The sequence below is a fragment of the Hyperolius riggenbachi genome, chromosome 2 (genome assembly GCF_040937935.1).
Source record: "Hyperolius riggenbachi isolate aHypRig1 chromosome 2, aHypRig1.pri, whole genome shotgun sequence".
Lineage (NCBI taxonomy): Eukaryota > Metazoa > Chordata > Amphibia > Anura > Hyperoliidae > Hyperolius > Hyperolius riggenbachi.
The window spans coordinates 311,055,314-311,083,242 of record NC_090647.1 but is presented as its reverse complement, the minus strand read 5'-3'; the positions used below and the strand labels follow the sequence as shown (position 1 = coordinate 311,083,242).

The 27,929-nt window shown below is 43.9% G+C and overlaps 1 protein-coding gene and 1 long non-coding RNA gene across 10 annotated transcripts in view; one reads left to right on the top strand and one right to left on the bottom strand.

The window, feature by feature from the left end:
• Window positions 1-27,091, bottom strand: LOC137546526 (uncharacterized). Of its 2 annotated transcripts, none has more exons than XR_011026277.1 (3): window positions 26,857-27,091; window positions 7,112-7,216; window positions 1-2,080 (listed from the first exon to the last, which is right to left on the bottom strand). It is a non-coding gene; the product is annotated as an uncharacterized lncRNA (long non-coding RNA). The 2 variants fall into 2 exon arrangements; XR_011026278.1 differs by lacking the exon at window positions 26,857-27,091 and adding an exon at window positions 26,386-26,817.
• The window catches only part of LOC137546524 (protein argonaute-3), a 126,731-nt gene continuing 125,702 nt past the window's right edge, over window positions 26,901-27,929 (top strand). For all 8 annotated transcript variants that reach the window (XM_068269090.1, XM_068269088.1, XM_068269087.1 and 5 more), the window contains exon 1: window positions 26,901-27,804. In XM_068269090.1, coding sequence (XP_068125191.1) covers window positions 27,786-27,804 — 19 coding nt within the window. In that variant the 5' untranslated portion in view covers window positions 26,901-27,785. The remainder of the gene's footprint in view (window positions 27,805-27,929) is intronic.

The window sequence follows — 27,929 nt, the reverse complement described above, 5'->3', positions numbered from 1 at the left end:
ATAGTAGGGAACATTGCAACAAGCCTGCCTCTACCTGTCTAAAAACAAAACTTCTTTCAAAAGTCCCATTTTTCACAGAGTGGTTATGAGGATCATAGAGAAGGAGGAGAGATAGACAACACACAGAGGTATATGGATCCAGCATGAACTTGTTCTCCGCTTAGGTAGCTTTGCCTCAGGTCAGGTGTGCTTTAAGTAGACTGCAAATAATAGCTGAATTAATTGATCAGTAAAAACTTCCTAACCTGGTATTTTAAATGTGTTTTTTTTCCCTTAACCAACTATCCAAGGAGCCTATAGAAATCAGAAATAAGCTTTTGCCAATGACTGCTACACCGGTATAGGAAATTATGTGGTAAAGCAGCTATTTGTATATAGTTCTCCCATTTGTGGATGGATCTGCCAGGATAGATAATTTGTTGTGCCCAAGAACCATGATTGATTGTTAGCTAGCTTTTTATCTCACTGTGTTGTTTTTTTAAATGAATAATTGTCTTTTATTTTTAGTTTCCAATGACTTTTATCTAGCTTGTGAATAAAGCTTTAGAGCAGAAAACCCTGCCCACATCAAGGCAGGAGATAGTAATGACCCTTGAGAAAAATGTTTCATCTCAGTCTGCAAAGGAAGAAAAAAAAAGTTTTAAAACTGGGACAGGAGAGATTGTGAGAAAGATCCAGGCTGCTCATGCCTATTCTTCAAAAAGAGCTCACATTCTATTTTATTTGTGTGATAGAGAAATGAAAGCTCCTATATCTTCCAGTTTTTATAATTCAGTCACAGTGGATTACTAAAGCTGCATAGTTGGAACTGAATGGAATGCTCTGTAATCAACAAGCACAGCTGTTACAAAAAAAAAAAAAAGTTTGTGAGTATTCCAAAAACTACTCTTATGTAATGCAAAACAAAAGAATTTGTAGAATGTGTGTGATACCAAGCAGTTCAGCAAGAATATCCGCAACTATGTCACAGCACCAACAAAAAGAAAGTCCCCACCACAAACCCTTATGTTATTAAAAGGTATGTTTCACTGAAAACTGAAAAGTAAGCTGTATGCCTTTTTTAGTTCCTGTTCTTTTCTCAGTCATACTTGTACGGAGCAATAACAGCTGCTCAATATCGCATGGTCCATAAACTGGTATTCTGAAACTCCAAAGCTCGAATCATTCGACATGTAGAATAGTGGCATAGGAATAGGGGTTGCAGTAGTCAGAAACGTGACAGGGTTAATTACTGCAACATGTTCTTCATTAGTAATTACCAAGCATCCCACTGCCCCACCTGTGGTGCCTTGCCTCACATGATCTTGTTAAAATCTGTGGTGATAAAAAAAAAGAAAAACACTAGTGCTAGTGCAAGTGAAAGGGTGGGGGAGCTGGAGCAGTTGCAGTATTTGAAAAATTGGGCCATGTAAGGCTCCCTGCACACTGCAAATCCGTTTTCCGATTCCGTTTCCGTTTCCGATTTTCCTTGAATACATTAAACAGAAAAACGGATCAAAAAACGCAGCATGCAGTTAATATTAAAAATCTGAATCGGAATCGGATGTAAAAACAGATTAAAAAGCGGAATCGGAATCTGAAATGCATGCAGTGTGCAAGAGGCCTAAATGTAAGCTTTTCTCAGTATTCAGAAAAAGTACCAGAAGTTCCAATCACGCAGATTTGGTGACTCAAATTTCCTCTTGTGCAGAAGTGAGCTGTAATCCCACCTCTGAGGCAAGTTACATGCAGTCATGGACTTGTACAGCCCTCGCCATTTTCAGAATGGCGCAAATGCTGGTTTTCACAAAGTTGCATCAGTGTTTATGATAGCAATTTGCATATACTCAGGAATGTTACGAAGAGTAATCAGATGGATTGCAAAGTCCTTCTTTGCCATGAAAATGAACTGAATCTCATAAAAATATTTCCACTACATTTCAACCTTTCCAGCTGCTGAGATCATTTCAGTAATCTTGTTAACACAGGTAAGTGTTAATGAGCACAAGGCTGGAGATCATTCTGTCATGCTGATTAAGTGGTGCTTTAAAAGGAGGGTGATGCTTGAAATCCTTATTCTTCCTCTGTTAACCATGGCTACCTGCAATGAAACGTGCAGTATTCATTGAGTTACATAAATACGGCTTTACAGACAAGGATATTGCTGCCACTAGGATTTCACCTAAATCAACCATTTATTGGACAATCAATTATTTATTGGACCTAATTATTCATCATTCGAAGATACTGAACCTGCAAATAGCAAAAACAAAAAGAGCAGTACCTGGAAACCAAAATTAGGGCGGAACAAGAAATTAGAAGAGTATATTGACAACTTCAGAAAAAGAATCAAATTAGAGATACTGGACAAACAAAAACAGAAACTCTACAACCTCAATACTCAAGAAAGGAAAGCAATACTGAGCCTTAAAAGCAATGACAACATAGTAATTAAACCAGCTGACAAAGGAGGTGCTGTAGTGATTTTGGATAGATCCAGCTATATTCAAGAAGCAAACAGACAGCTCTCCAACAACACCTACTACAAAAGACTAGAAACTAACCTCACGCTGCAATACTCAAGGGAATTGAAGAATATGCTTAATGATCTTTCCTCAAAATCATCTAACATACTTACATTAATACCAGATCATCCTAAAATAGGCACCTTCTATATATTACCAAAAATACACAAAGAAGGAAATCCAGGTCGTCCTATCATCTCTGGTTTGGGGACACTAACAGAAAAGATATCTGGTTGGGTAGAAAACATTCTTAAAGGACTTACGAGCCCAAATATCAAAAAAAAGACAAGTACCTTAAACACTTTTAAATGCACGGAGGACGCCGTCCGCGTCCTCCGTGCAGTTCCGCTGGGTCCCTGCAGTCTGATCGCCCCCCGTGCCGCTCCCGACCCCACAGACTGGGTCGGGCTCCCCTTCCTCTCATAAGATGGCCGCCGGAGCTGGCCGCGGCTGCGCAGTCCACATACACGTTAGTGGGGCTGCGCAGCTCTAGGGCCTCCCCCCTCGATCCACGCTACTGTGCGTGGATCGGGGGGAGGGCCCTAGAGCTGCGCAACTGCACTAATGTGTATGCGGACTGCGCAGCCGCGGCCAGCTCCGGCGGCCATCTTATGAGAGGAAGGGGAGCCCGACCCCGTCTGTGGGGTCGGGAGCGGCACGGGGGGGCGATCAGACTGCGGGGACCCGGCGGAACTGCACGGAGGACGCGGACGGCGTCCTCCGTGCATTTAAAAGTGTTTAAGGTACTTGTCTTTTTATATTTGGGCTCGTAAGTCCTTTAAACCCATGGTAAGGAATACAGCCAGCTACATCCAGGACACCACTGACCTTAACAAATTGACTGCCATGGGTCCGATCCCAGAGGGTACTATCCTGGCTACAATGGATGTTGAATCCCTTTATACCAACATTCCACACGAGGACGGTATTGCAGCTTGCCAACATTTCCTTCAGCTTAATGATCTACCAACAGAGCCCACACTTCAACTTATCCGGTATATACTAACAACTATTTTTCATTTGGGAATGATATATATCTACAGACAATGGGCAGTGCTATGGGAAGTAGGATGTCACCACAGTATGCACATTTATTTATGGCCAGGTTGGAGGAAAACTTCCTTTCAACTTGTGAAATTAAACCATGGGCTTACTTCAGATTTATAGACGATATCCTATTAATCTGGACAGCATCACAGGAAGAATTAATCAGATTCCACAACAACTTCTCAGAGTTCCACAAGCACATCAAGTTAACGCTCTGCTTTTCAACCTCCCATGTCAGTTTCCTGGATACCACAATTTATATACAAGGTAGAATTTTACAAACATCCATATACCGTAAACCAACTGACCGGCATATTTACCTAAAATGGAAGAGTTTCCACCCGGAACACACCAAAAAATCTATTGTTTACAGCTAGGCTCTGAGGTATAACCGAATATGTTCTAATTCAGAGGACAGAGACAGACAACTTATGTCACTACGTAAAATATTCATAGATCAGGGATATAATCCACAAATCGTTGACTATCAAATACACAGAGCAACTTTAAAATCTAGAGAGGAACTGTTGAAGTACACCCCAAAGACTGAAAACAACTGAGTCCCCATAGTGGTCACCTAAATCCCAAAATTAAAGACACTGAGGAAGATATTGAAAGCCCTACAACCGATACTCCATAAAGACAAACGCCTGAAGGATGCTTTTCCTGAGTTACCACTGCTTGCTTTCAGACAACCTCCCAATTTGAGACAAACGATTATCAGAAGTGCATTATCTACACCAGAAACTCCAGGCACATTACCCTGCAATAACACAAGGTGTGAGATCTGCCCTTATATCATGAGCACAAGCCAAATACAAATACCAAACTCACAGAAATATCATCAAATACAAGACCAATTTTCCTGCGAGTCATCCAATGTTGTATACATGATACGCTGCATGAAATGCCCCTCAAGAGGAATCTATATAGGAGAAACAGGACAAAAACTGCGCACAAGAATGAACCATCACCGCTTTAAAATCAATGAAGGTAAAATGGACACACCAGTGGGCCAACACTTCTGTGAACCAGGACATGGCATGCAAGATCTAAAAGTACTTGTTCTTAAAGAAAACCTGAACTGAAAATTAAAAGTCAAAATAAGCATACACAAGTCATACTTACCTTCCATGTAGTCTACTCCTCAGTGTCTTTCTCCTGTCCCGCGTCCTGTTTGTTCACTGTGATCAAGGGAATTTTCCGTCCTCCATTTTGAAAATGGCCATTACCCATAACAGCTTTCTGGTCAGCACACAGTTAAACTGTAACATCGCCCACTTGAGCCATAGGGAAACATGGACATTACCTGGTACATCAGTTTTCCTCTCAGCTATAACTGACAGCAACTGATATTTTATTGACAGCAACTGATATATTTCAGATCTGACAAAATATTGTCAGAACTGGAAGGGATTATTGTCAGAAGAAAATGGTGAGCTTCTGAAAGGAACTGATGGCAAGATAAATATGCAATGTTCATTTGAAGTTACCTCATGTGTTTATTTTAAATATTTTTACTCAGTACAGGTTCTCTTTAACGGTAACTTTAAAAATTTCTGAGTACAAATTTATGAAAATGTTCAAGACATTAACAGAAGGTTTAAATTGTGGAACAGGATTCATGACACCTTATGTAACATGATTGATTTGGCTTCATGATCTTCAGAGGCCTGCTGGATTTCATGTATGGTTGCACTAACTCACTGGCTCCAGCCTGCTGATCACCTGACGCCTAACGGATAAACAGTAACCAACACAACTGTCATCTTCGTGTTTACCATTTATCTGCATCAGTGTTTTACTTCAGCTAACATCTGGAAATATGCCTGAAGAAGGGGACTAGATCCCAGAAATCTTGCATCATTTAACTCTATTAGTTAGCCATTAAAAGATATTATTTTTTACAAAACATTTTTTTTCTACCTATAGAAATGGACAATCAAAAACTTCAAGGAAAGGGGTTCAATTGTGAAGAAGGCTTCAGGGCACCCAAGAACATCCAGCAAGTGCCAGAATTATCTCCTAAACCTGATTCAGCTGCAGAGCTTGCTCAAGAATGGCAGCAGGCAGGTGTGAGTGCATCTGCACACAGAGAGGTGAAGACTTTTGGTTTTAAGAAGGGCAGCAAAGAAGTTACTTCTCGTCAACAGAAAAAAATGAGGTACAGGCTGATATTCTTCAAAAAGTACAGGGATCAGACTGCTGAGGACTGAAGTTTAATCATTTTCTCCCTTTACGAATGTTTAGGGCATCTGGCAAAATTGTACGGAGAAGAAAGGGTGATCATTACCACCAGTCCTGTCTCATGCCAACAGTAAAGAATCCCAAGGTTAGGGGCTATTATGGCATGCATATCCTTAGGCATTTGCAATGCCATTTTAATTACTCAATAGACTATTAGGCAGCCAGTATATAGTCATGTGAACCTGGATAAAGCACACATCTCTTTGTTTTCCTACATTTGCAGTTTTCTTCTTTCTGGAGGCAGGACTGTGGGTGTGGATAGAGCCCCCAGTGGTGGCGGCTCTTGGGGGCCTGTCTGCACTTCCCCTCCCACCTGCTTCACATTTTTGTGTGGTAGCTCCCAGGATAAGCATTGTCTTGCATCCCTGAAATATATGCGAATGGTAAGTAGTCTTTCCTTTGGGGGGGCAGCATGGATGGTCCTTCCAGGCTTTGGTCAGGCCTGAAGATGAGCTGTCTGCATCTCTCTGCTTCCCCCATCGCGTCCCTGAGCAGTGGATGTTTGTAGGGTGTCGCTGCTGCTCACCTTTTCCTGGGTGCAAAAGGAGGCCTACCCTCGACACTCCTGCTGAGATGCAATGGATTTTCCGTTCGCCAATTCCTGCAGGGAATGCGGTGGGTTAGTTTAGACCCTGCATATTCTGGCATGCATATGCTTAGGCATTTGCAATGCCATTTTAATTAGTCAATAGACGATAATGCAGCCAGTATATAGTCAGGTGAACCTGGATAGAGCACACATCTTTGTCTTTCTTTGTTTCTGTGCAAAAGCCATATGAAATACATGTAGACTGCAATTAAAACATTATGAATGGGCCCAACAATGTATCTTTGCAATTTAATATGTTAAATTAAACGATGTCTGAGTAATAATAATAATAAAGTATTCTCACCAGTGCTATGACTTCAGTTAGTAATGGGAGCCCAGCTTTTCCACTACAAGAATCTTGCCTTAATCTGAACATTATTGGATATGTTTGTAAAACCACAAGCAGCTGTGGTTTACCCAGAAAGAACATTATGTCCCACATGCTCTGAGAATACATACTGACTTGTTACACTGTAATCTAGCTTTGCTTTTGCATGAAGCCCCCCTGTGCACTGAGTGACAGCTAGGGTAGGTTACTTGAAAACAAACAAACAAAAAAAAAAACTTAATTTATAGGTATGGAGAGACATTTCTTAAATAATGAAGACTTTTCCTATGTACTCCTTGATTAGTACAAACTAGAGACAGATTACTGAAGAAACTGTAGGAGGCCCACAAAGATATTCTATCATTTAAATCATAAATTATACTTGATTTGTCTTACCTCCAAAAAGGAACAAACCAATAGGTGTAGATATACATTTTTAATGATGCACAAAAGACATGTTTCACGGGTACTGGCCCGCTTCCTCAGGTCAATAACAAGTGCCTACAATAGAAACATATAGATTTTTAGTTTTATGGCCTATATTAGCCCAGTTTTATTTACCTAAGCTATAATTCAGTGGGCCCTTAGAGGTAAGACAAGTCTACTCCTATAATTTATGACAGAGTATAGAATACCTTTGGTCACCTCCCAGGGTTTCTTCAGCAATAGTTCAACCCTTCGGGTTAAAGTATTGGACACCACATGTTTGAATAACCCAAGGAGAGCAAAGGAGCAGACCTGGGATACCGAACGGCAACGGTCAATTTCCCATAGGTTGCAGGAGTGCAACCTACCTTCTTGAGTATACATTATTACTCTGTTCTCATCCACATACCCTGACTATACTGCACCATCGGGCTTCTGGTCTCTCTCATTACAGAATCTAGATAGTTGAAGGCTCAATTCCCAGGAGTCGTCCCTAATCCAGAGACAGATTATGCTGTCCTGGGTACAGGGGCGTAACAATAGACCCTGCAAGGGGCCCAGAAGCCACAGGGGGCCCTTTGGGGGGGAGACGTTTCTTTTCCCTCTCCTAAGAGACTGACAACAAAGGGCACAGAGAGAAAGCTTACTGCTCTCTGCACAATTGTTCTAATGACTGCATCTGCTCAGCCACTGATAAGGTATCATACAAGGTTTTGCAGACAAAGATTTGGAGACAGTCCCTATTCAGTGTACAGTAGGGTCTTGTGTACAGCGCTGTGGGGGGAGGGGGCCCCATCCAAAGTTTTGCAGGGGGGCCCAGTGATCTGTAGTTACGCCCCTGCCTGGGTAACTTAACATTGTTGACTTTTTCGGTAAGGTAAGGCGGGGACAGGGACAGCCAGCCAGCCTCCTGGACCTCTATCAGACCCTAGCTACCCACCGAGGTTGCCTTATAGAAAATCCAGCTGGGGTGTAAATGTTAAAAAAATGCCACGTTGCATGATATGAGTGGTGCAATCTAAGTCAGAACTTACATTTGTGTGGTTTCATTTGAACACCAGTACTGAATTAGGTAAGTCTTTATATTTAAGAAATAATTACAATAGCAATTTCATAATCTTTGCTCAAGTCTCACTGACTATTCAAGTTTTGTGGGTATCCACAGAAATGTTTGATCAAAACTAAAGAGGAATGTCTTCTCTGCTGTGCATAAATTAGGTTGCTTATAAAATGAGAGCTGTTGGTGGAACCTGAGTATAGATTTCAGAAACAGGATTAGGTTTATAGAGTTTGATGCATGTAACTGTGGTAATATTGCTATGCACAGACAGTGCAGAGCAATATTACCACTACTAACACAAGCAGGTTACTGCGAGCTAGGCCATTAGCGCGACCCATGGTACCAGAGTACTGTGAGCATTGCTACGGTAATGTGTGTTCGGAACACCTTTACCATAGGCAGCACTGGCGTTAGTGGAGTACTGCGGGTCACACTAATGGCATAACTCACAGTAACCTGCTGGCGGTTGTAGCAGAAATATTGCAGTGCGCTGTCTGCCCATAGCAATATTATCACAGTTACGTGCATCAACCCCATAGTTATAAGGGTTATTAACAATTAAGGGTATTTCCACACTATCATTGACTGACATTTAGAAAGGACACTGTATCAATGTTGCCAAGCTTTGGACTTTGTTACTGCAGAAGTAGTGCCCAGCCCATTTTGCATGGCAATTTTCCAGCAGAAGATATGGTAAGCTCATTTGTAGTTTCAAAACACTACAAATAGCATTCATCAAATTGTTGCCAATTAAATGTCAATGTCCATGTAAACACTATGCATATTTTCGCTAGTAATCTCCCGTTGCTCACTTGGCAATGAGGACAGGGAAAGACTGGCATTTAAAGTAAACCTGTAACTTTAAAAATCGTTAGATCCGTACCCAAGAGGAGAGAAGTCTGGATGGTGCTGAGGTTTCCCCCCGATCCATCTTGGAGCCTACCGCTGCCGTGTAGGGTCGAATATGTTCTTGTGGCCGCGCTCCCTTCTGTGTATGAGTGTGGCTGTACTTGCACATGAATGTTAAATCCACACTTTTAAACGAGGGTGAACATAGCCAGGGACAAGACGAGCATCCCAGCCAATGGTGGTGGAATCGAGGAAGACATGGAAAGCCTCTGGACCAGCCTCAAACTTCACTCTACTTAAAGGACATCTGAAGTGAGAGGGATCTGGAGGCTGCCATATTTATTTACTTTTAAACAATACCAGTTGCCTGGCAGCCCTACTGATCTTTTTGGCTTTAGCAGTGTTTGAATTATGTCTGAAACAAGCATGCAGCTAATAATTTCAGAAACACCTGATCTGCTGCATGCTTGTTTAGGGTCTATTACTAAAAGTATTGGAGGAACATTACACATCAAAGTTATCTTACCCCAAGCCGCATCTCCAAATTCAGACCTAACACCTCTAATCAGTGTCCCAAATGTAATGCCCCCAACCCTACTTTCATACACCTTCTTTGGCAATGCCCCCCAATTGCTGACCTCAGGAAGCAAGCAGTTGACTTTCTACATGATACAATGGGCTCCCCATCACCCTCAATATTAAAAACTGTATACTCAATATCTACGATGAAGATATCAATAAATTTGATAAGGCCTTCTTAATAGAATCTACCTTTATGCTCAAACAATGTATAGCATTCAGATGGTTATCCCCAACTTTTCCAACATACACTGATTGGAAAGTTAGAGTTAAAAACTCCCTTTCCTTTAAGAAGCTGGTTTATCATCATAGAAGATGCCCCTCTAAAGTCAACAAGATATGGGATCGCTGGATTAACAATACTAGTCGCTGACTCTATTCATACCGCAGCTTACTCCCCCTCTCTATACTACTTCTCTCCTTTCAAAGTATTTTTTTCTATTGCGCCCAAACTCACTACTAAACATCTTCTCTTCCTCCCTATTCTCCTTCCCTATCTTTACTAATCCCAAGGATCATATTGTATGTAAAGGTACTACTCCATATACCGTATTTTTCGGACTATAAGACGCTCCGGACTATAAGATGCACCCAGGTTTAGAGGGCAAAATCCAAGGAAAAAAATAAAATGCTAAACCTGCTGCGTCCATGGTGCAGGGGCGTATTATGGACCTTTCCCCCCACAATGATTATGTCCTCCTTGTGCCTTACTTGTACCTCTAGTGTCCCCTGTGTTTTCCTCTGTCCCCTTTGTGTCTCTGGTGTCTTTCTGTGTCTTCTGACCCCCTTCTTCTATTATCCCAGTGTCTGCTATCCCTGTGTCTTCCTTGACCCAGTGTCTGGTGTCTCCCTGTGTCCTGCCTATCCTAGTATCTGCGTGTACTATGTGCAGCTGCAGCTTTCCTCTGCTGCTTTTATCGCCGAGCTGTCCCCGTCTGTAATACATACAGTTGTCCACACTGTCCCCCTGTCTGTAATACATACATTTGTATGTCCCAGAATAAATACACACAATTGTCCACCCTGTCCCCGTCTGCAATACACACATTTGTCTGCGCTGTCCCAGAGTAAATACACACATCTGTCCGCCCTGTCCCCGTCTGCAATACACACATTTGTCTGCGCTGTTCCAGAGTACATACATACATACATACATACAATTGTCCGCGCTGCACACCCCCTCCCCCCCCCCCGTACTGCCGCAGCTGTCTGGTAAGAAAGTCCGCATAACTTTACCGATGACATAGACATCGTTCCTCATGCTGTCCCCGCTTTCACCGCGCTGTCCCCGGGTACTGTCGCCAGGAAGTCCCACTCAACTTGGCAGAGAGATGTACCAATCCCCAACCGCCAATCACGCTGCCCACTGCTCTGGGTTCCTCTCTTGATAGGAAGCGCTGGTCCCGCGGGCGGGACCACCTCTCCGTCATTGGGGCCAATCACTGTGCGCTCTGCAGTGATTGGCCCCAATGACGGAGAGGTGGTCCCGCCCGCGGGAACAACGCTTACTATCAAGAGAGGAACCCGGAGCAGTGGGCAGCGTGATTGGCGGTTGGGGCCAGCGCCCCCTGCCTGATTGGTACATCTCTCTGCCAAGTTGAGTGGGACTTCCTGGCGACAGTACCCGGGGACAGCGCGGTGAAAGCGGGGACAGCATGAGGAACGATGTCTATGTCATCGGTAAAGTTATGCGGACTTTCTTACCAGACAGCTGCGGCAGTACGGGGGGGGGGGGGGGGGGGTGCAGCGCGGACAATTGTATGTATGTATGTATGTATGTATGTACTCGGGGACAGCGCGGACAATTGTGTGTATTGCAGACGGGGACAGGGCGGACAGATGTGTGTATTGCAGACGGGGACAGGGCGGATAACTGCGTGTATTACAGACGGTGACATCTTGGTGATAAAAGCAGCAGACAGCCTGAGGAAAGCTGCAGCTGCACGTAGTACACGCAGTTACTAGGACAGGCAGGACACGGGAAAGGATCCGCAGGTCATAATCGTAGTATTCGGACTATAAGACGCACTGACTTTTCCCCCCACTTTTGGGGGAGAAAAAGTGCGTCTTATAGTCCGAAAAATACGGTAACTATTGACATGTACCATGTCTAATAATCTGTTGAATTTATATTAATACGTTCATTGTAATATATACACTTTTGTATTACTGCTGTTTTATATTTCAATAAACTTTTGGTCAATGAAAAAAAACCAAAAACGTTTATTGCACACTTTCTGTAAAGCCAATAAACTTAATTTCACTTCTCAAAAGTATTGAGGGAAGAGGATCACTAGGGCTGCCAGGCAACTAGTATTGCTTAAAAGGAAATAAATATGGCAGCCTCCATATTAGTTTCTCTTCAGTTTCCCTTTATCTTTTTTTTTTAAGGAAACCAGAGATCAAGGTTTAGCAAAAATTGATACTTACCCGGGCTTCCTCCTGTCCCATAAACACATGCGAGTCCCTCACCATCCTCCCGCGGTCTGCCAGTCAGCCGCAATCAGCCCCGGTAACTTGCTTAGTATTGTCAGTCCGGCTCTACTACACATGTGCAGTAGGTCCATGCATGCGCAGAAGACCCAGACTGGTTGCAACTGAGCAAGTAATAGGGGCTGAACGCAGACAGTGGGAGGACGGCGTGGGACTCGCACGTGTTTATGGGGCGGGAGGAAGCAACGGGTAAGTATCAATTTTTGCTATACCTTGATCTCTGGTACACTTTAAGTTACATGTTTGCATTAATGCCAGTATGCATTTAGCCTTATTGTATAGCTGAGACTAAAGGATAATTGTAAATAGAAAATCTACTTCTTGTATCTGCTGCCCATAGTTGATATTAATGAGATGGCTGGCTTTAGAGCTCAACAGACAGCCAGCACAAGTATTAATAAACAATGGGCATGATTCACACAGCTTTTTCGCCTGTTTTCCTATTTTTTTTCACCTTATGATGCCACTAGAGGGAGCTTTTCTGTGTACCAGTATATAACTATATATACTGTATACTGCATTGAAAAAGGCTGAGGTCAGCCAAAATGTTTGCTGTGTACTGCTGCTGTAAGCTTTATTATTTGCTCAATAAATCTGAGCTTCTGTGCTGCAATTCTCTGGACTTTTTTTCCCAGTATATAAATATGCACATCTAAAGGGATACAGAAAAGCGCCCGAGTGAAATTACCGCCGGGAGACTTGGGCACAGGATACAGCCGATACACGGCTTACTCTGCATATGCACAAGTCCTGGCATTGTTAATTACTATTCCCCCTCCAGGTCCACGTGGATGGTGGGAAATGATGTAATTAGGCTTCCAGCTATTGCTGGAGGCCGAATTATAGTGTTGTAAAATGTAACTTCTGACGGCGCCGAAGTTACGCTCTGTGCGCTGCTATAGCCGTAATTCCTATTACGGTCTATGGTGGCGCCAGCTGCACCCAAATCCTGAAGACGGTGGCGTGGGAGCAATCGGAGCATATGGGGCTGGAGGAAGCCCCAGGTATGTATAAATTTTTAAGCCCCTTTAAAACGCGTTAGTTATATACAGAAAAGGCCGCTTTTACACTGTTGCATTGGGATTGTTATACGATCACACTACAGCAGACCCAACAAGTCGCACCATATGGTATGACCAAATCAGTGTGGAATACTTTCTATTGAAAGTATACCTCACTTCTGAAGTATACGTGCAAATCGCTCAGCAAGTGATTGCAGGCAGTGCATTACTGCGATGGGACCCTCCACATACAATCATTGTGATAACACCATAGGGCTATTACTGCTCCTGAGATGGTATGTGGTGTTTCATGTGATCAACGTGCAGCAGTGCAAAAGGGGCCTAAATATATTCCATCTGTCTCAAATTATCACGATTGACTACAAAGAATCATCAGAATTGTTTATGCAAATGGTAGACACCCTTGTATCGCTGCTAACTTTATTGCAGCTCTATCCCTAGAAATACCTTTCACTGGGACAGTTCTGATTTTTTTTTTTAAGTGTAAGGGCCCATTCACATTTAAAAGCGCAAAACGCACGCGAGTACTGCTGGCATTGTGCGCGAGTGATTTTTCCGCGATTTAATGCAGAAAAAACAATTACTGGACACTGCAGCGATTTTTCTGCAATTACGTTTGCCACTTCTATAGCACTGAAACGCGATCCCCGGGAAATCGCCTGAAGATGGTGCAGGCTACACGTTTGCGTTTGGCGATTTGCGTTAATCGTTGGAGATTAACGCAAATCGCCCAAGTAAGAACAGGCCCATATGGTATCATAGCACTAGCACTTTAAAAAGCGCTAGCGCTTGAGCAATTTGCCGAAATCGCCAGCAAAACGCTCTAGTGTGAATGGGCCCTAAGGCTGGTTTACGCTGCTTTTGGCGGCATCTTAGTTAAATACATTTCTGCAGAAAAGCATTTAGTGGCCTTTAATGGTGATCATTGTTTTTCAACCACCGCAGGGGGACAAGGAGATACAGCCTTACGCAACCCTCAAAGCAGCATGTTGCTTCCAGGGTTGGCTAAAACAGGAAAAATAAGGATAAAAATGCAGTGTTTGCACAAACATCGGTAAACGGCAATACCGGCAGTGCCCATTCACTTCAACACGTAGTGATTAAAGGAGCGCTGCAGCCAGCTGTAAACATTCCTTAAGATTTTCAACTAGTTACTTAAAGGGGAACTGAAGAGAGAGGTATATGGAGGCTGTCATGTTTATTTCCTTTTAGACAATACCAGTTGCCTGGCAGCCCTGCTGATCCTCTGCCTCTAATACTATTAGCCATAGCCCCAAAACAAGCATGCAGCAGATCAGGTGTTTCAGTGGTTCAGACTTATAAGTCTGATCAGACAAGACTAGCTGCATGCTTGTTTCTGGTTTTAATCAGATACTACTGCAGAGAAATAGACCAGCAGGGCTGCCAGGCAACTGGTATTGATTAAAAGGAAATAAGCATGACAGCCTCCATATACCTCTCTCTTCAGTTCCCCTTTAAGGTCTCTCGCTTTTTGGCTTCCAATACAATATTATCCTGATAAGGGATGAAAATGTTACTTCTGAGAAAGGAAGGCACCTTCACATCACCTTTGTAAATATTCTCCATGCTAGTGTGAGGATGAATTGCAAAATTTGGACCGATAATGGGTAAGTTCCTTCTGCATCCATTCTGCAACTCATTTATTTCCACTAATTAAAATGTACTGGGAAGCTGTAATATATAGTTACAGTTACATAAAAAAGTGGGATCAGCGCATCACCAGGCCGCCTCTGAATGGCCCCAGCTCAGAGATGCGCTGAGCCCCCCCAGAAACTGCAAACGCACCCTGAACCCAAACAGAGGCTCTGCATATACACCAAAGGAAAACTATTAAGTGGGAGCAGCTGACCAGAAATAAATCAATCAAACATAGCAAAGAAATGAACAGCGCTACTTAAAAACAGATGAGTGCTTACCTGCAAAAAAGTGCACACCCCACTCATGGGATTCAAATACACAATGAGTATACACATGACCTGTCTACCACTTGGAGGATGTTAGTTTCACTAACAATTTGCAATTTGTTAGGTACTTGTCCCTCCCACTGTCGAAGAAGTCTTTCCTCCATGGGAGGGGACCTAACACTAACTAAATTCTACCTATGCATATGCATAGCCTGGGCGCGCTACCAGTAAAATTGAGAATTGCGCAAAAAAAGTGGGATCAGCGCATCACCAGGCCGCCTCTGAATGGCCCCAGCTCAGAGATGCGCTGAGCCCCCCCAGAAACTGCAAACGCACCCTGAACCCAAACAGAGGCTCTGCATATACACCAAAGGAAAACTAAAAGTGCACACCCCACTCATGGGATTCAAATACACAATGAGCATACTGAGTGTATTTGAATCCCATGAGTGGGGTGTGCACTTTTTTGCAGGTAAGCACTCATCTGTTTTTAAGTAGCGCTGTTCATTTCTTTGCTATGTTTGATTTATTTCTGGTCAGCTGCTCCCACTTACTAGTTTTCCTTTGGTGTATATGCAGAGCCTCTGTTTGGGTTCAGGGTGCGTTTGCAGTTTCTGGGGGGGCTCAGCGCATCTCTGAGCTGGGGCCATTCAGAGGCGGCCTGGTGATGCGCTGATCCCACTTTTTTTGCGCAATTCTCAATTTTACTGGTAGCGCGCCCAGGCTATGCATATGCATAGGTAGAATTTAGTTAGTGTTAGGTCCCCTCCCATGGAGGAAAGACTTCTTCGACAGTGGGAGGGACAAGTACCTAACAAATTGCAAATTGTTAGTGAAACTAACATCCTCCAAGTGGTAGACAGGTCATGTGTATGCTCATTGTGTATTTGAATCCCATGAGTGGGGTGTGCACTTTTTTGCAGGTAAGCACTCATCTGTTTTTAAGTAGCGCTGTTCATTTCTTTGCTATGTTTGATTGATTTATTTCTGGTCAGCTGCTCCCACTTAATAGTTTTCCTTTGGTGTATATGCAGAGCCTCTGTTTGGGTTCAGGGTGCGTTTGCAGTTTCTGGGGGGGCTCAGCGCATCTCTGAGCTGGGGCCATTCAGAGGCGGCCTGGTGATGCGCTGATCCCACTTTTTTTGCGCAATTCTCAATTTTACTGGTAGCGCTTCCAGGCTATGCATATGCATAGGTAGAATTTAGTTAGTGTTAGGTCCCCTCCCATGGAGGAAAGACTTCTTCGACAGTGGGAGGGACAAGTACCTAACAAATTGCAAATGGTTAGTGAAACTAACATCCTCCAAGTGGTAGACAGGTCATGTGTATGCTCATTGTGTATTTGAATCCCATGAGTGGGGTGTGCACTTTTTTGCAGGTAAGCACTCATCTGTTTTTAAGTAGCGCTGTTCATTTCTTTACATAGTTACATAGTTATTTTGGTTGAAAAAAGACATACGTCCATCGAGTTCAACCAGTATAAAGTACAACACCAGCCTGCTCCCTCACATATCCCTGTTGATCCAGAGGAAGGCGAAAAAACCCTTACAAGGCATGGTCCAATTAGCCCCTAAAGGGAAAAATTCCTTCCCGACTCCAGATGGCAATCAGATAAAATCCCTGGATCAACATCATTAGGCATTACCTAGTAATTGTAGCCATGGATGTCTTTCAACGCAAGGAAAGCATCTAAGCCCCCTTTAAATGCAGGTATAGAGTTTGCCATAACTACTTCCTGTGGCAATGCATTCCACATCTTAATCACTCTTACTGTAAAGAACCCTTTCCTAAATAAATGGTTAAAACGTTTTTCCTCCATGCGCAGATCATGTCCTCTAGTCCTTTGAGAAGGCCTAGGGACAAAAAGCTCATCCTCCAACGTATTATATTGCCCTCTGATGTATTTATACATGTTAATTAGATCCCCTCTAAGGCGTCTTTTCTCTAGACTAAATAAACCCAGTTTATCTAACCTTTCTCGATAAGTGAGACCTTCCATCCCACGCATCAATTTTGTTGCTCGTCTCTGCACCTGCTCTAAAACTGCAATATCTTTTTTGTAATGTGGTGCCCAGAACTGAATTCCATATTCCAGATGTGGCCTTACTAGAGAGTTAAACAGGGGCAATATTATGCGAGCATCTCGAGTTTTTATTTCCCTTTTAATGCATCCCAAAATTTTGTTAGCTTTAGCTGCAGCTGCTTGGCATTGAGTACGATTATTTAACTTGTTGTCAATGAGTACTCCTAAGTCCTTCTCCAAGTTTGATGTCCCCAACTGTATCCCATTTATTTTGTATGGTGCTAGACCATTAGTACGTCCAAAATGCATGACCTTACATTTGTCAACATTGAATTTCATCTGTCATGTATGTGCCCATATAGCCATCCTATCCAGATCCTGTTGCAATATGACACTATCTTCCTGAGAGTTGATGATTCTGCACAATTTTGTATCATCTGCAAAAATAGCAACATTGCTCATTACTGCATCTACTAGGTCATTAATAAATAAATTGAAGAGCACTGGACCCAGAACAGACCCCTGTGGGACCCCACTGCTAACAGTCTCCCATTTTGAGTACGATCCATTGACCACAACTCTTTGTTTTCTGTCCATTAGCCAGTTCCCTATCCATGAACACAGACTCTTCCCCAGTCCTTGCATCCTCAACTTTTGCACCAGACTTTTGTGGGGAACAGTGTCGAAGGCCTTTGCAAAGTCCAAGTATATCACAGCTACAGCATTCCCAATATCCATATTAGCATTCACTACCTCATAAAAGCTGAGCATGTTAGTCAAACAGGACCTGTCTTTAGTAAACCCATGTTGATGCTGAGAAATAAGATTATTTTCTACTATGAAGTCATGTATAGTATCTCTTAGTAACCCCTCAAATAGTTTGCATACAACTGATGTTAAACTTACAGGTCTATAATTTCCTGGATCAGATTTTTTGCCCTTCTTAAATAATGGGAAAACGTGGGCTGTACGCCAATCCACTGGGACTCTGCCAGTTGCAAGAGAGTCACAAAAGATAAGATAAAGGGGTTTATCTATAACTGAACTTAATTCCCTTAGGACCCGAGGATGCATGCCATCCGGGCCAGGTGCCTTGTCTATTTTTAATTTATTTAGTCTTGCCTTCACTTCTTCCTGCGTTAAGTATTTAATATTACAGTTAGAAGATTGAGACTCTTCTGCCTCTGTAGTTTGCAACAGTGCTGTTTCTTTTGTGAAGACAGAAGCAAAGAAAGCATTTAATAACTCTGCCTTACCTTGGTCATCCACCATTGAGTTCCCATCCTCATCCTTTAGGGGTCCTATACAGTCAACCTTTCTTTTTTTAGAGTTAATGTACTTGTAAAACTTTTTTGGGTTAGATTTGATATCCTTAGCGATTTGTTTTTCAGCTTCAATCTTTGCCTGCCTAATTTCTTTTTTACAATTTTTATTGCACTACTTATAATTGCTTAGTGCAGCCTCGGTCCCCTCCTGTTTTAAGACCTTATAGGCATTCTTTTTCCTCTTCATTTTATCTTTAACCTTTCTATTCATCCATAGAGGGCTTTTTTTATTCCTAGACATTTTGTTTCCATATGGGATATACATACTACAGTATTGATTGAGTATAAGTTTAAAAGCTTGCCATTTCCCTTCAGTGTCTTCCCCTTGTAGTACATTATCCCAGTTCACCAAACGTAGTGCCTGCCTAATTTGAGTGAACTTTGCTTTTCTAAAATTCATAGTTTTAGTGGTCCCGCTGCCCCGTGGCCTATCAGTCACCAGATCAAACGTTATCATGTTGTGATCACTATTTCCCAAATGTTCTTGAACCTGCACATTTGATATATTATCTGGTCTATTAGAAATGATCAGATCCAGTAACGCATGTGTGATGATCGCTGCTGCAGCAGCTGTTGCTGGAAGTAGTAGTGCTGCAGCTCAGGCAGTTCTGATCTATTTCCATGCAAGCTGCATAGCTTTGTCTGTCTTTCCCTGCTGTCAGCTTGTGACTGATTATCATTCACCTGTGTGGGAATCTGCATGTCTGCTCCCATTGGATGACCTCAGTATAAAGATCTGCTTCCTGCAGGGTTTCCTTGGGTTTTCATAGCTTCAGTGTAAGCCAGTCTTGCTGTCGCTTCAGCCCCGATCGTGTTTCTTGTTCTAAAGATACTTTGCTGGTTTTGCATCATATATTGGTTCATTGCCCATATATATGCATACCAGCACGTTTATTATTTTCCTTGTATTTGTGTTACGTTGATACATCAGTGTCGCTGATGTATACGTACACGAACTGTTTATATCCTGTGTGCAGTTAGTCAGCTTTCCAGCACGTTTTGGTAGGTTGCGCGTACCGTGACCACCCGTGCTGAGGTAGTTACCCTGCTCCTGGTTACCGTTTGTGGATTGCGTTCATCTCTGCGAGGAGATAACGAATCCTTCTGAATTCTGTCCTGTTACCGTTTGTGGATTGCGTTCATCTCTGCGAAGAGATAACGAATCCTTCTGAATCCTGTTCTGTTACTGTTTGTGGATTGCGTTCATCTCTGCGAAGAGATAACGAATCCTTCTGAATCCTGTTCTGTTACCGTTTGTGGATTGCTTTCATCTCTGCGAAGAGATAGCGAATCCTTCTGAGTCCTGTTCCCTGTATTACTCCATTCCTAGTCAGCGTTCCTGCTTATGTCATATATCGGTTCATTGCCGATATATACATATGTTAGTCAGACGTTACAAATAGTTTCATTGATAGCTGTAATTGTAATACGCTAGGAAAACATACTTATTGTATGTTTATCTGTGTTACGTTCATCTATCTTAATCCTGCTATTTTCTGACTATCCTGTCCTGTCTTTGTGAGGCACGCCATCGCCGCATCGCATTGGCTGCCTCATTCCAGTCTGTCTGGTTTTGGACGCTTGCTGTCGCTAAGTAGCCGCTAGCTAGCAAGCGTTCATTCTGTCTACCTGTCCTGATCTCCTCAGTTCTGGTTTGTGCGCTCAGCGCTACTTTGCGCTGAGACGTTATAACGAAAGCATTGTTTGTGGCTGTCAGATCTGCACCGGCTCTGTGCGCCACAATCTCCTATTGGAGTCAGTCCTCCCCTCCACTATACTAGGGATAGCCTGTTTCCTGGTGCTAGTGTGTGTACCTCCTCCACGCCAGCTCATGCGTTGCATGCTGACTGTGGAGAATACACCACCAAGCCTTACAGCATGCCCCCTAGTTGGTTCAGTTACCATTTGAGTCAAGTAATTGTCCTGTAGTGCTGCCAGAAATCTGCTGCTTTTACCAGAATGGGTAGCCTCAATACTCCAGTCAATGTCTGGAAAGTTGAAGTCGCCCATAATTATGACCTCATTTTTACCTGCAGCTTTTTCAAGCTGCTGTAGTAATCGCAGTTCTGCAGCTTCATTAATAAGAGGTGGCCTGTAGCATACCCCAATAAGCAATTGGCAACTTTTATTTCCACCATGAATATTTACCCAAACGGACTCCACATCTTCACAATCTTCCTCCATCTCATCGTTGAGGACAGCTGTAAGAGAATTCTTAACAAAGAGACAAACCCCTCCACCTTTTTTCCCTGTTCTATCCCTCCTAAACACATTGTATCCTTTTAAATTAGCTATCCAGTCATGGCTTTCATCCATCCATGTCTCGGTTATTCCCACAATGTCATAGCCTTTGTCATTCAGAATGAACTCTAGTTCGTCTATTTTATTTGCAAGGCTCCGAGCATTGGTTACCATGCACTTTATATTTTTACCACCACATTTACCAATTTTGTTTACATGAAATTGGCTACTTGAATTTTTACCAACCTCCTTAATCTTTACACTGTCCCCACCCCCCTCTCCACCCTCCATAATGATAGGTTCCCACTGTCTTTTTACCTCATCTTGTCTACGTATTGAGACTTTATCCTCCCGCCTCCCCCCAGATCCTAGTTTAAAATCTCCTCCAACCGTTTAGCCATCTTCTCCCCCAATGCAGCTGCACCCTCCCCATTAAGGTGCAGCCCATCCCTGCTGTAGAACCTGTAGCCGACTGCAAAGTCTGCCCAGTTCTCCAGGAACCCAAACCCTTCCTTCCTACACCAATTTCTCAGCCACTTATTTAACTCCCTAAGCTCCCTCTGTCTCTCAGATGTAGCACGTGGCACTGGCAGTATTTCAGAAAACACCACCTTGGAGGTCCTTGCTTTAAGTTTATCTCCAAGTACCTGAAAATCCTTTTTGAGGACCTTCCATCTCCCACTAACTTTGTCATTGGTGCCAATGTGTACCATGACAGCCGGGTCTTCCCCAGCCCCACCCAGTAATCTGTCAATTCTTTCCGCTACATGCCGAACCCGAGCACCCGGGAGGCAACAGACTGTACGGCATTCGCGGTTTCTTCGACAGATTACCCTATCTGTGCGCCTAATAATTGAATCCCCTACCACCAGTACCTGTCTAGCCTTAGCTGCACTGCTATTCCCTTTCTCGTTACAGCAGTCAGCCCCTTGGTTGCTAAGGAGCACATCCTGCTGCAGCATTGCTACTCCTGAATCATCCTCCCCAATATTACGCAAACAAGCATACTTATTAGTGAGGGACAACTCGGGACTAGCCTCCCTGCCACTTTTTCCCCTACCCCTTCTAACTGTGACCCAACTAGCGGCTGCCTCTGCTTCTTGGTCCGGCTGTACTCCACCCTCCTCATCTTCAACGGTTCCATCCAGTGTCTGGATCGTGAGATCCAAGCTCTTCTCCATGTTGTGTATGCTTCTCAGTGTTGCGAGATGCTTATTTAGCTCTGCGACTTCCGCCTCTAACTGAGCAACACGCACACACCCAGGGCAACAGTAAACACCCTCAATCCGCTGATCAAGGCATGCATACATGTTGCAGGATGTACACTGCACAGCATCGTCCAACATGATGACTTTTGTGTGGGGAAAAATTATTTAAAGTAAACAGTGGCGGTAAAAGATGAAACATTTGATTTGTATTATAAAATCTTTTGTCTATAGACTCAATGAGGTTACTGCTGAATATTTACTTTCCTGTGAATACATATTTCAGTTTTTTTATTACAAGTCTGAGCTCACAATTTGATTTTAAACCAAAAATAGGTTGAACTAAAAACCCTTTCCTTGCTCTAATGCCAAGACTTCTGTAAAAGCATTCACCTGAAACAGAGAAACTGCCCACTGCCGTGTCTAGCTGTATTTCTAAATACTGAAGTGTCTGCCAGCAAATTGGGCTCTATTCATAAAGCATTCCCGCACATGGTAATGCTCAAAACAGCTGACTTTACCGACCACTTCTCAAAATGTCAATTCATAAAAGCGGTTTCCGCATGAAAAACTGACATTCCCGAGCAGAGAGGTAAATTACCGCCTTATGCCGCGATTATCTCAACACGCCACTAAATGTCAATTCATAAAGATTAGAGCAGGTGGAATTGGGACGGAGAATACCGTCTGTTTAGAAAAGGTGATAAGAGAGCGGATAACAGCAAAGCTAATGGGGACAGATCTCCAAGGCAGCAGCAGAGAAGAGGGAACAAAAAAGGCTTTCTGGAATACCCAGGCTGTGTTTTTTAACCTCTTGGGTACCTGGTTTCAGATACATTTCACATCAGAAAGCTTGCATGTGTAACATTTCTTGACATTCTTCTAAGCCACATGTGTCGAACTCCAGGCCTGGAGGGCCATATCCATGCCAGTGTTTAGGATGGACTGAGAAATAAAGGAACGTGTTCTACCCGATGGACCACACCTTTCCTGATTCAAACCCATCAATTCATTTGAGCTGTATCAAAAATGTGTGAGGATCTCAGCCCTCGTAGGACCGGTTTGACATATTTGTTCTAAGCTGTGGCAATTAAAGGATACCACAGCCCACAGGCTGTGGTAAAATTACCTGCTGCACTGTGGAGGGAAAGAAATACGCATACTTACCGCTTCCCTCGTTCCCTGCCGTCGGGTCCCGCTCGTTTGCTACAGCTCCCAGTACCGGCCCAACTCTCCTGACCTTTCACCCGGACATACTGCGCTGCGCAATATGTCCAATACTCTTCGCTTCTGCCGTCACATCATGACGGCAGAAGTACGGGCACTCCCCCGCCTCCTCCTCTCCCAGCGTGTGCACTCCAGTATAAAGCTAGCGTGACATGCTAGCTGGAGTTCGCGCTGGGACAATCGATCTGGAGAGAGCGGAGGAGGAGTAAGTTGAAAAACGCGGCCGGAGGGAGCGAGTGAGTGGGTAGTGAGTGAGCGGGCAGCGGCAGTAAAGAGTACAAGCATTCTGTACATAGATGCAATGACATCTATGATACAGCAACAAAAATATCCCTACATTTATCTCAGTATATTTGCAGGTATATACATGTATGTATGTACATATATTTACATGTGTATATACACGTGTATACATGTATACACACAGGTGTATACATGTATATACAGGTGTATATACAGGTGTGTACACACACACACACATGTAAATACATGTATATACACACATGTAAATGCATGTATATACACACATGTATATACATGCAAATATGCTGAGATAAACATGGGGATATTTTTGTTGCTGTATTATAGATGTCATTGCATCTATGTACAGAATGCTTGTACTCTTTACTGCCACTGCCCGCTACCCACTCACTCGCTCCCTCCGTGTTTTTCAACTTACTCCCCCTCCGCTCTCTCCAGATCGATTGTCCCAGCGCGAACTCCAGCTAGCATGTCACGCTAGCTTTATACTGGAGTGCACACGCTGGGAGAGGAGGAGGCAGGAGAGTGTCCGTACTTCTGCCGTCATGATGTGACGGCAGAAGCGAAGAGTATTGGACATACTGCGCATGCGCAGCGCAGTATGTCCGGGTGAAAGGTCATGAGAGTTGGGCCGGTACCGGGAGCTGTAGCAGACGAGTGGGACCAGACGGCAGGGAACGAGGGAATCGGTAAGTATGTGTATTTCTTTCCCTCCACATTGCAGCATGTATTTTACCACAGCCTGTGGGCTGTGGTACCCTTTGAATAGTTAAAAAGACTAATAGACAGATTCAGGGCAAACAGTGGCAGTTTAAAAAAAAAATGCACATCTAAAGGGAAGTTGGGGCTGCCTCTTATTGTAACGCTATCTCTGCAAGGAGAAAATGTATCAACTCAGGCAGCTTCTTGTTACCGCCAGCCTAGTTCGGGAAATTCCTGACTTTTTATCGCAACTGTAAACTTTTTTAGGAATTAGCACACAAAAGTCTAAAATACTGATGCGGTATTTTCCCTCCAAGATTTTTTTTACCGCAAATCCTTTTATGAATAGAGTGCATTGTAGTCTGAGGCCCGACAAACAGCTTGCATACAAACTTGTTATTGATCAACTATATTTCTCCTCTGGTGCAGGGTGGAGCTAAAAGACAGCTCACTCTGCTGCCGCCCAAATTCCTAGTTCAAGTGTACTTGAGATGGGGTCAAAAAAACAATGTATACATACCTGGGGCTTCCTCCAGCCTGATCGCTCCCTCGTTGTCCTCAGCCGTCAAACTCAAGCTCCCGAAGACTTCCGAAGCCTCGGGCAGCAGTGGAGAGCAGTCTCCGACCGCTAACGGGTGATTCAGTGCTGGAACGCGGGGACTGTGAGAAGAACGGAAAGACTCTATTGGACACAGAGACTTCCCTCTCCCTAGGTGAGTATCCTGTTTTTGTTATATTCGCTTCATGCTCCCTTTTATCTCCCTGCAATTTCTACCAAAAGCGGTACAATTTTTGTAGAGTTTTTTTATATTGTAAGCATTTTTGAGGACTGCTTGCAAAATTGTTTTTACTTTATTATTTGCTGCTATGGACAGTAGTGCTGCCCATAGCTTTTTTTTCTTTTACACTTAGAACTTTTTAGAATGGAGCCAATACAGATGTTAGTATTGAATACAATACAAATAAAATTTGAATTTGCCACATGATGTGATGACACTGTGCATGCCCAACACCAGACAGTGTCATCAGAGGGAGACGCCAGGAGACAGGAAGAGGAGATCGCTGATAAGAGGATGGGATTATTCAGGCAGGGAAGCCGGGTGGTGCTGGTGAGGGATCCTACATGCCAGCGATGCCGCAGGTGAGTAATAGCAATTACTGGATGAGCCTGACTCGTCTTTAACAATTGTACCCATGTATCATCCGAAAACCCGCTAACCTATCCAATTAGATTGACAGGACTCAATCCTCTCTGTTTAATTCCATCAATGTGATTGAATTGGTTAGCAGGTTTTTGGGTGTGTGCATGACCGATCGTTTTCTGTGGTAATCGCAAACTATTGATCAAACAATTATATCCTAAATGGACACCATAAGGCACTTCTCCTATGGTCATGGGCGTCTGGACATAGGGGGCAAAATGGGGTGGATGCCCCCTTCCTGGCCATTAGCCACCCCCCCCCGTCTGTAATGTAATAGGCAGAGTGCCAGTATCAGACCTCCGATCAGCCAGTGACCAATGAGTGCGGGTACTAGGACCTCGCAGAGAACGCAATGAAATGCGGAAATTACATCACTTCCGCATATGCAGCATGGTGTCCACAGGGGTACCATGTGCCCGCTCTCATTGGTCGCCAGCTGCTTCTGAGGTCTGATGCTGGGACAACTGATGGTGAGTGGGGGTCCCTGTCACTTCCTAAACTTGGGGGGGGGGGGTTATCCCTGTCATCACTTAAGTTAGGGAGGGGGAAGGTCCCTGTGTCGGAGGCACTCGCAATATGATCTCTACCATAGTCCTAGTTCCCATTTTTTTAGGTGCACGGCTTGCCCCTACCCCCAGAAAATTTTCTGCGGTCACCCATGCCTATGGTCTGTTTCTGTGACCTCACATCCTGCGTCTTTTAACGATCATATAAGTATACAATCGTTTGGTATTCCTCTGCAGTCTTCTGTTGCTGTTTCACATCACATCTTCAGTACTTGGTAATGGAACAATCTTTTGTTGGTCGTTTTAAAATAAAGACCATTTTCCAGTGTGTGCAAGGCTTTAGGCAAACTTGCATCAAGTGCTTGTGTAGGAGTCCACACCATACAGAATTGTTCTTATATTGTCCATCAATATTCAATACAATGAACTCATTTTCTGTCTATGGATACATACTGTATCATAACAGGGTATCTGGACTCCACGATAGCTAGATACAGACCTTCTAAACTGGCAGCGACTATCTTCCGGTGATAGCGCTTACCAGGCAAGGAAGCGAAGAAAGGAGCTCACTGAAGTAGCACTGTAAAACTAACGTACAGTGATGAATTTACGGCCCCATCTCACCTAAAACTAGTCCTGCCTAAGCTGCATCACAACCATGGCCTGGTTACCACAAGGCACCGTTTGTTGATAGGCTTAGAGAAACTGAGGATTTATGTGCACGCGATTGGCTATATAGAAGTAAAGGTTCGATCCTCCAGCCCTGATTCCCGCGGCGGAACGGTGTTTACAGACCAGCAGTTGAGAGCAGAGACAGAAGCAGCTACATGACAGGTCTACGCCTCTTCCATAGGCAGTGCGCAACGAAAACCTGGCTCTTTAGCCCCGCCCCTCGCATGTCTCATGCTGCGAGCCGCCCAAGAGTGCTGGGCGCGTGCACGCTGAAAGTAGGTGGCACAAGCGACAAGTGTGAGTCAGGATGCTGCCAAGGCGAGCTTGCGGTACCATACATGCGCAGTGCGCACAGACTCGTGTAGGTTGACCGAAGACTCGCAAATTTCCTGCAACCGGAAGTGACGCCTAGTGTGCGCTTACCGGTAGAAAAGTCTTCTTGACAGTGAAGAGCTCTTTGACGCTATGTCCGGTCTCCGGGGGAGGGGGTTTAGGGGAGGGAATGGTAGGGGACTAACTCCTCCTCAGTTGTGAAGGAAGCTGGAGCACCAGGCGCTGCCGGCGGCTTCTGTTCCATCACCGAGTGTGAAGAGAAGAAGAGGAGCTGACGTGGAAGCACCGCGACTTTTTCACAGCTCACTTTTGCTGCTGTTCTGAATCTTCACGAGTGGACGGCCAATCACAGCTCGGGTCCCCCAACTCCGCTCAGGTGGTGAAGGGAAACGGCCAATCGCACCTTGCTTCTCATTCCGTCTGTTACTTCATTGTCACATCTGATTGGGAATCGGGAGTAGATAAAACTATCTACCAATAGCCTGAACTAGTGCAGGAGCGAGGAGCCAGGGGAGGGAGCACAGGACAGCCAATAAGCAAACGACATTCCTATCAGAGACCAGCTGGAGAGATGAGGACCAGGAGGTGACTCAGCCATCTCCAAGGCAACGGACCAGTCAGCTGCTAGACCTTTTTTCTCACCACACCCTCCTTCCAGCCAATTACTGCTCCTAACACCTGTCATACTGACCTGCAGGTGTAAGAATAAGTCAACCAATCAGGTGCTCTCCCTGGTCTTGGATGAAGACTGGGAAAGCTCAGCCAATGAGAGGAAAAGAGACTTCCAAACTGTTGTGTAGCCAATAAGCTGTTTTACAGTGCCTGTTTCCTAGAGCAGGAGTGCCATTTTGTGGAGTGGGATACCAGAAACCCTTTTGTAGGGATTATTTTCATTAAGTGCCCCAAGGACCATAGAACCAAACGTCAGAGAGGCCAGTGTATCAAGATCCTGCCATTACCCCACATCACCCCATTTTGGGATCCACAGATTCGGGAAAGCAAGGCACCCACCTCCATGAATGGAAATCAGTACCACAGGTAACTATATTAGATGGAGAAGTGTTAGGTTGTAGTTACGGAAGGTTTCTTTTATTTTTGCATCAGTACCAAGACCACTTCTAATAAAATCTTAGTCCCTTTCTAGGTAATGTCGTTTCTTAACT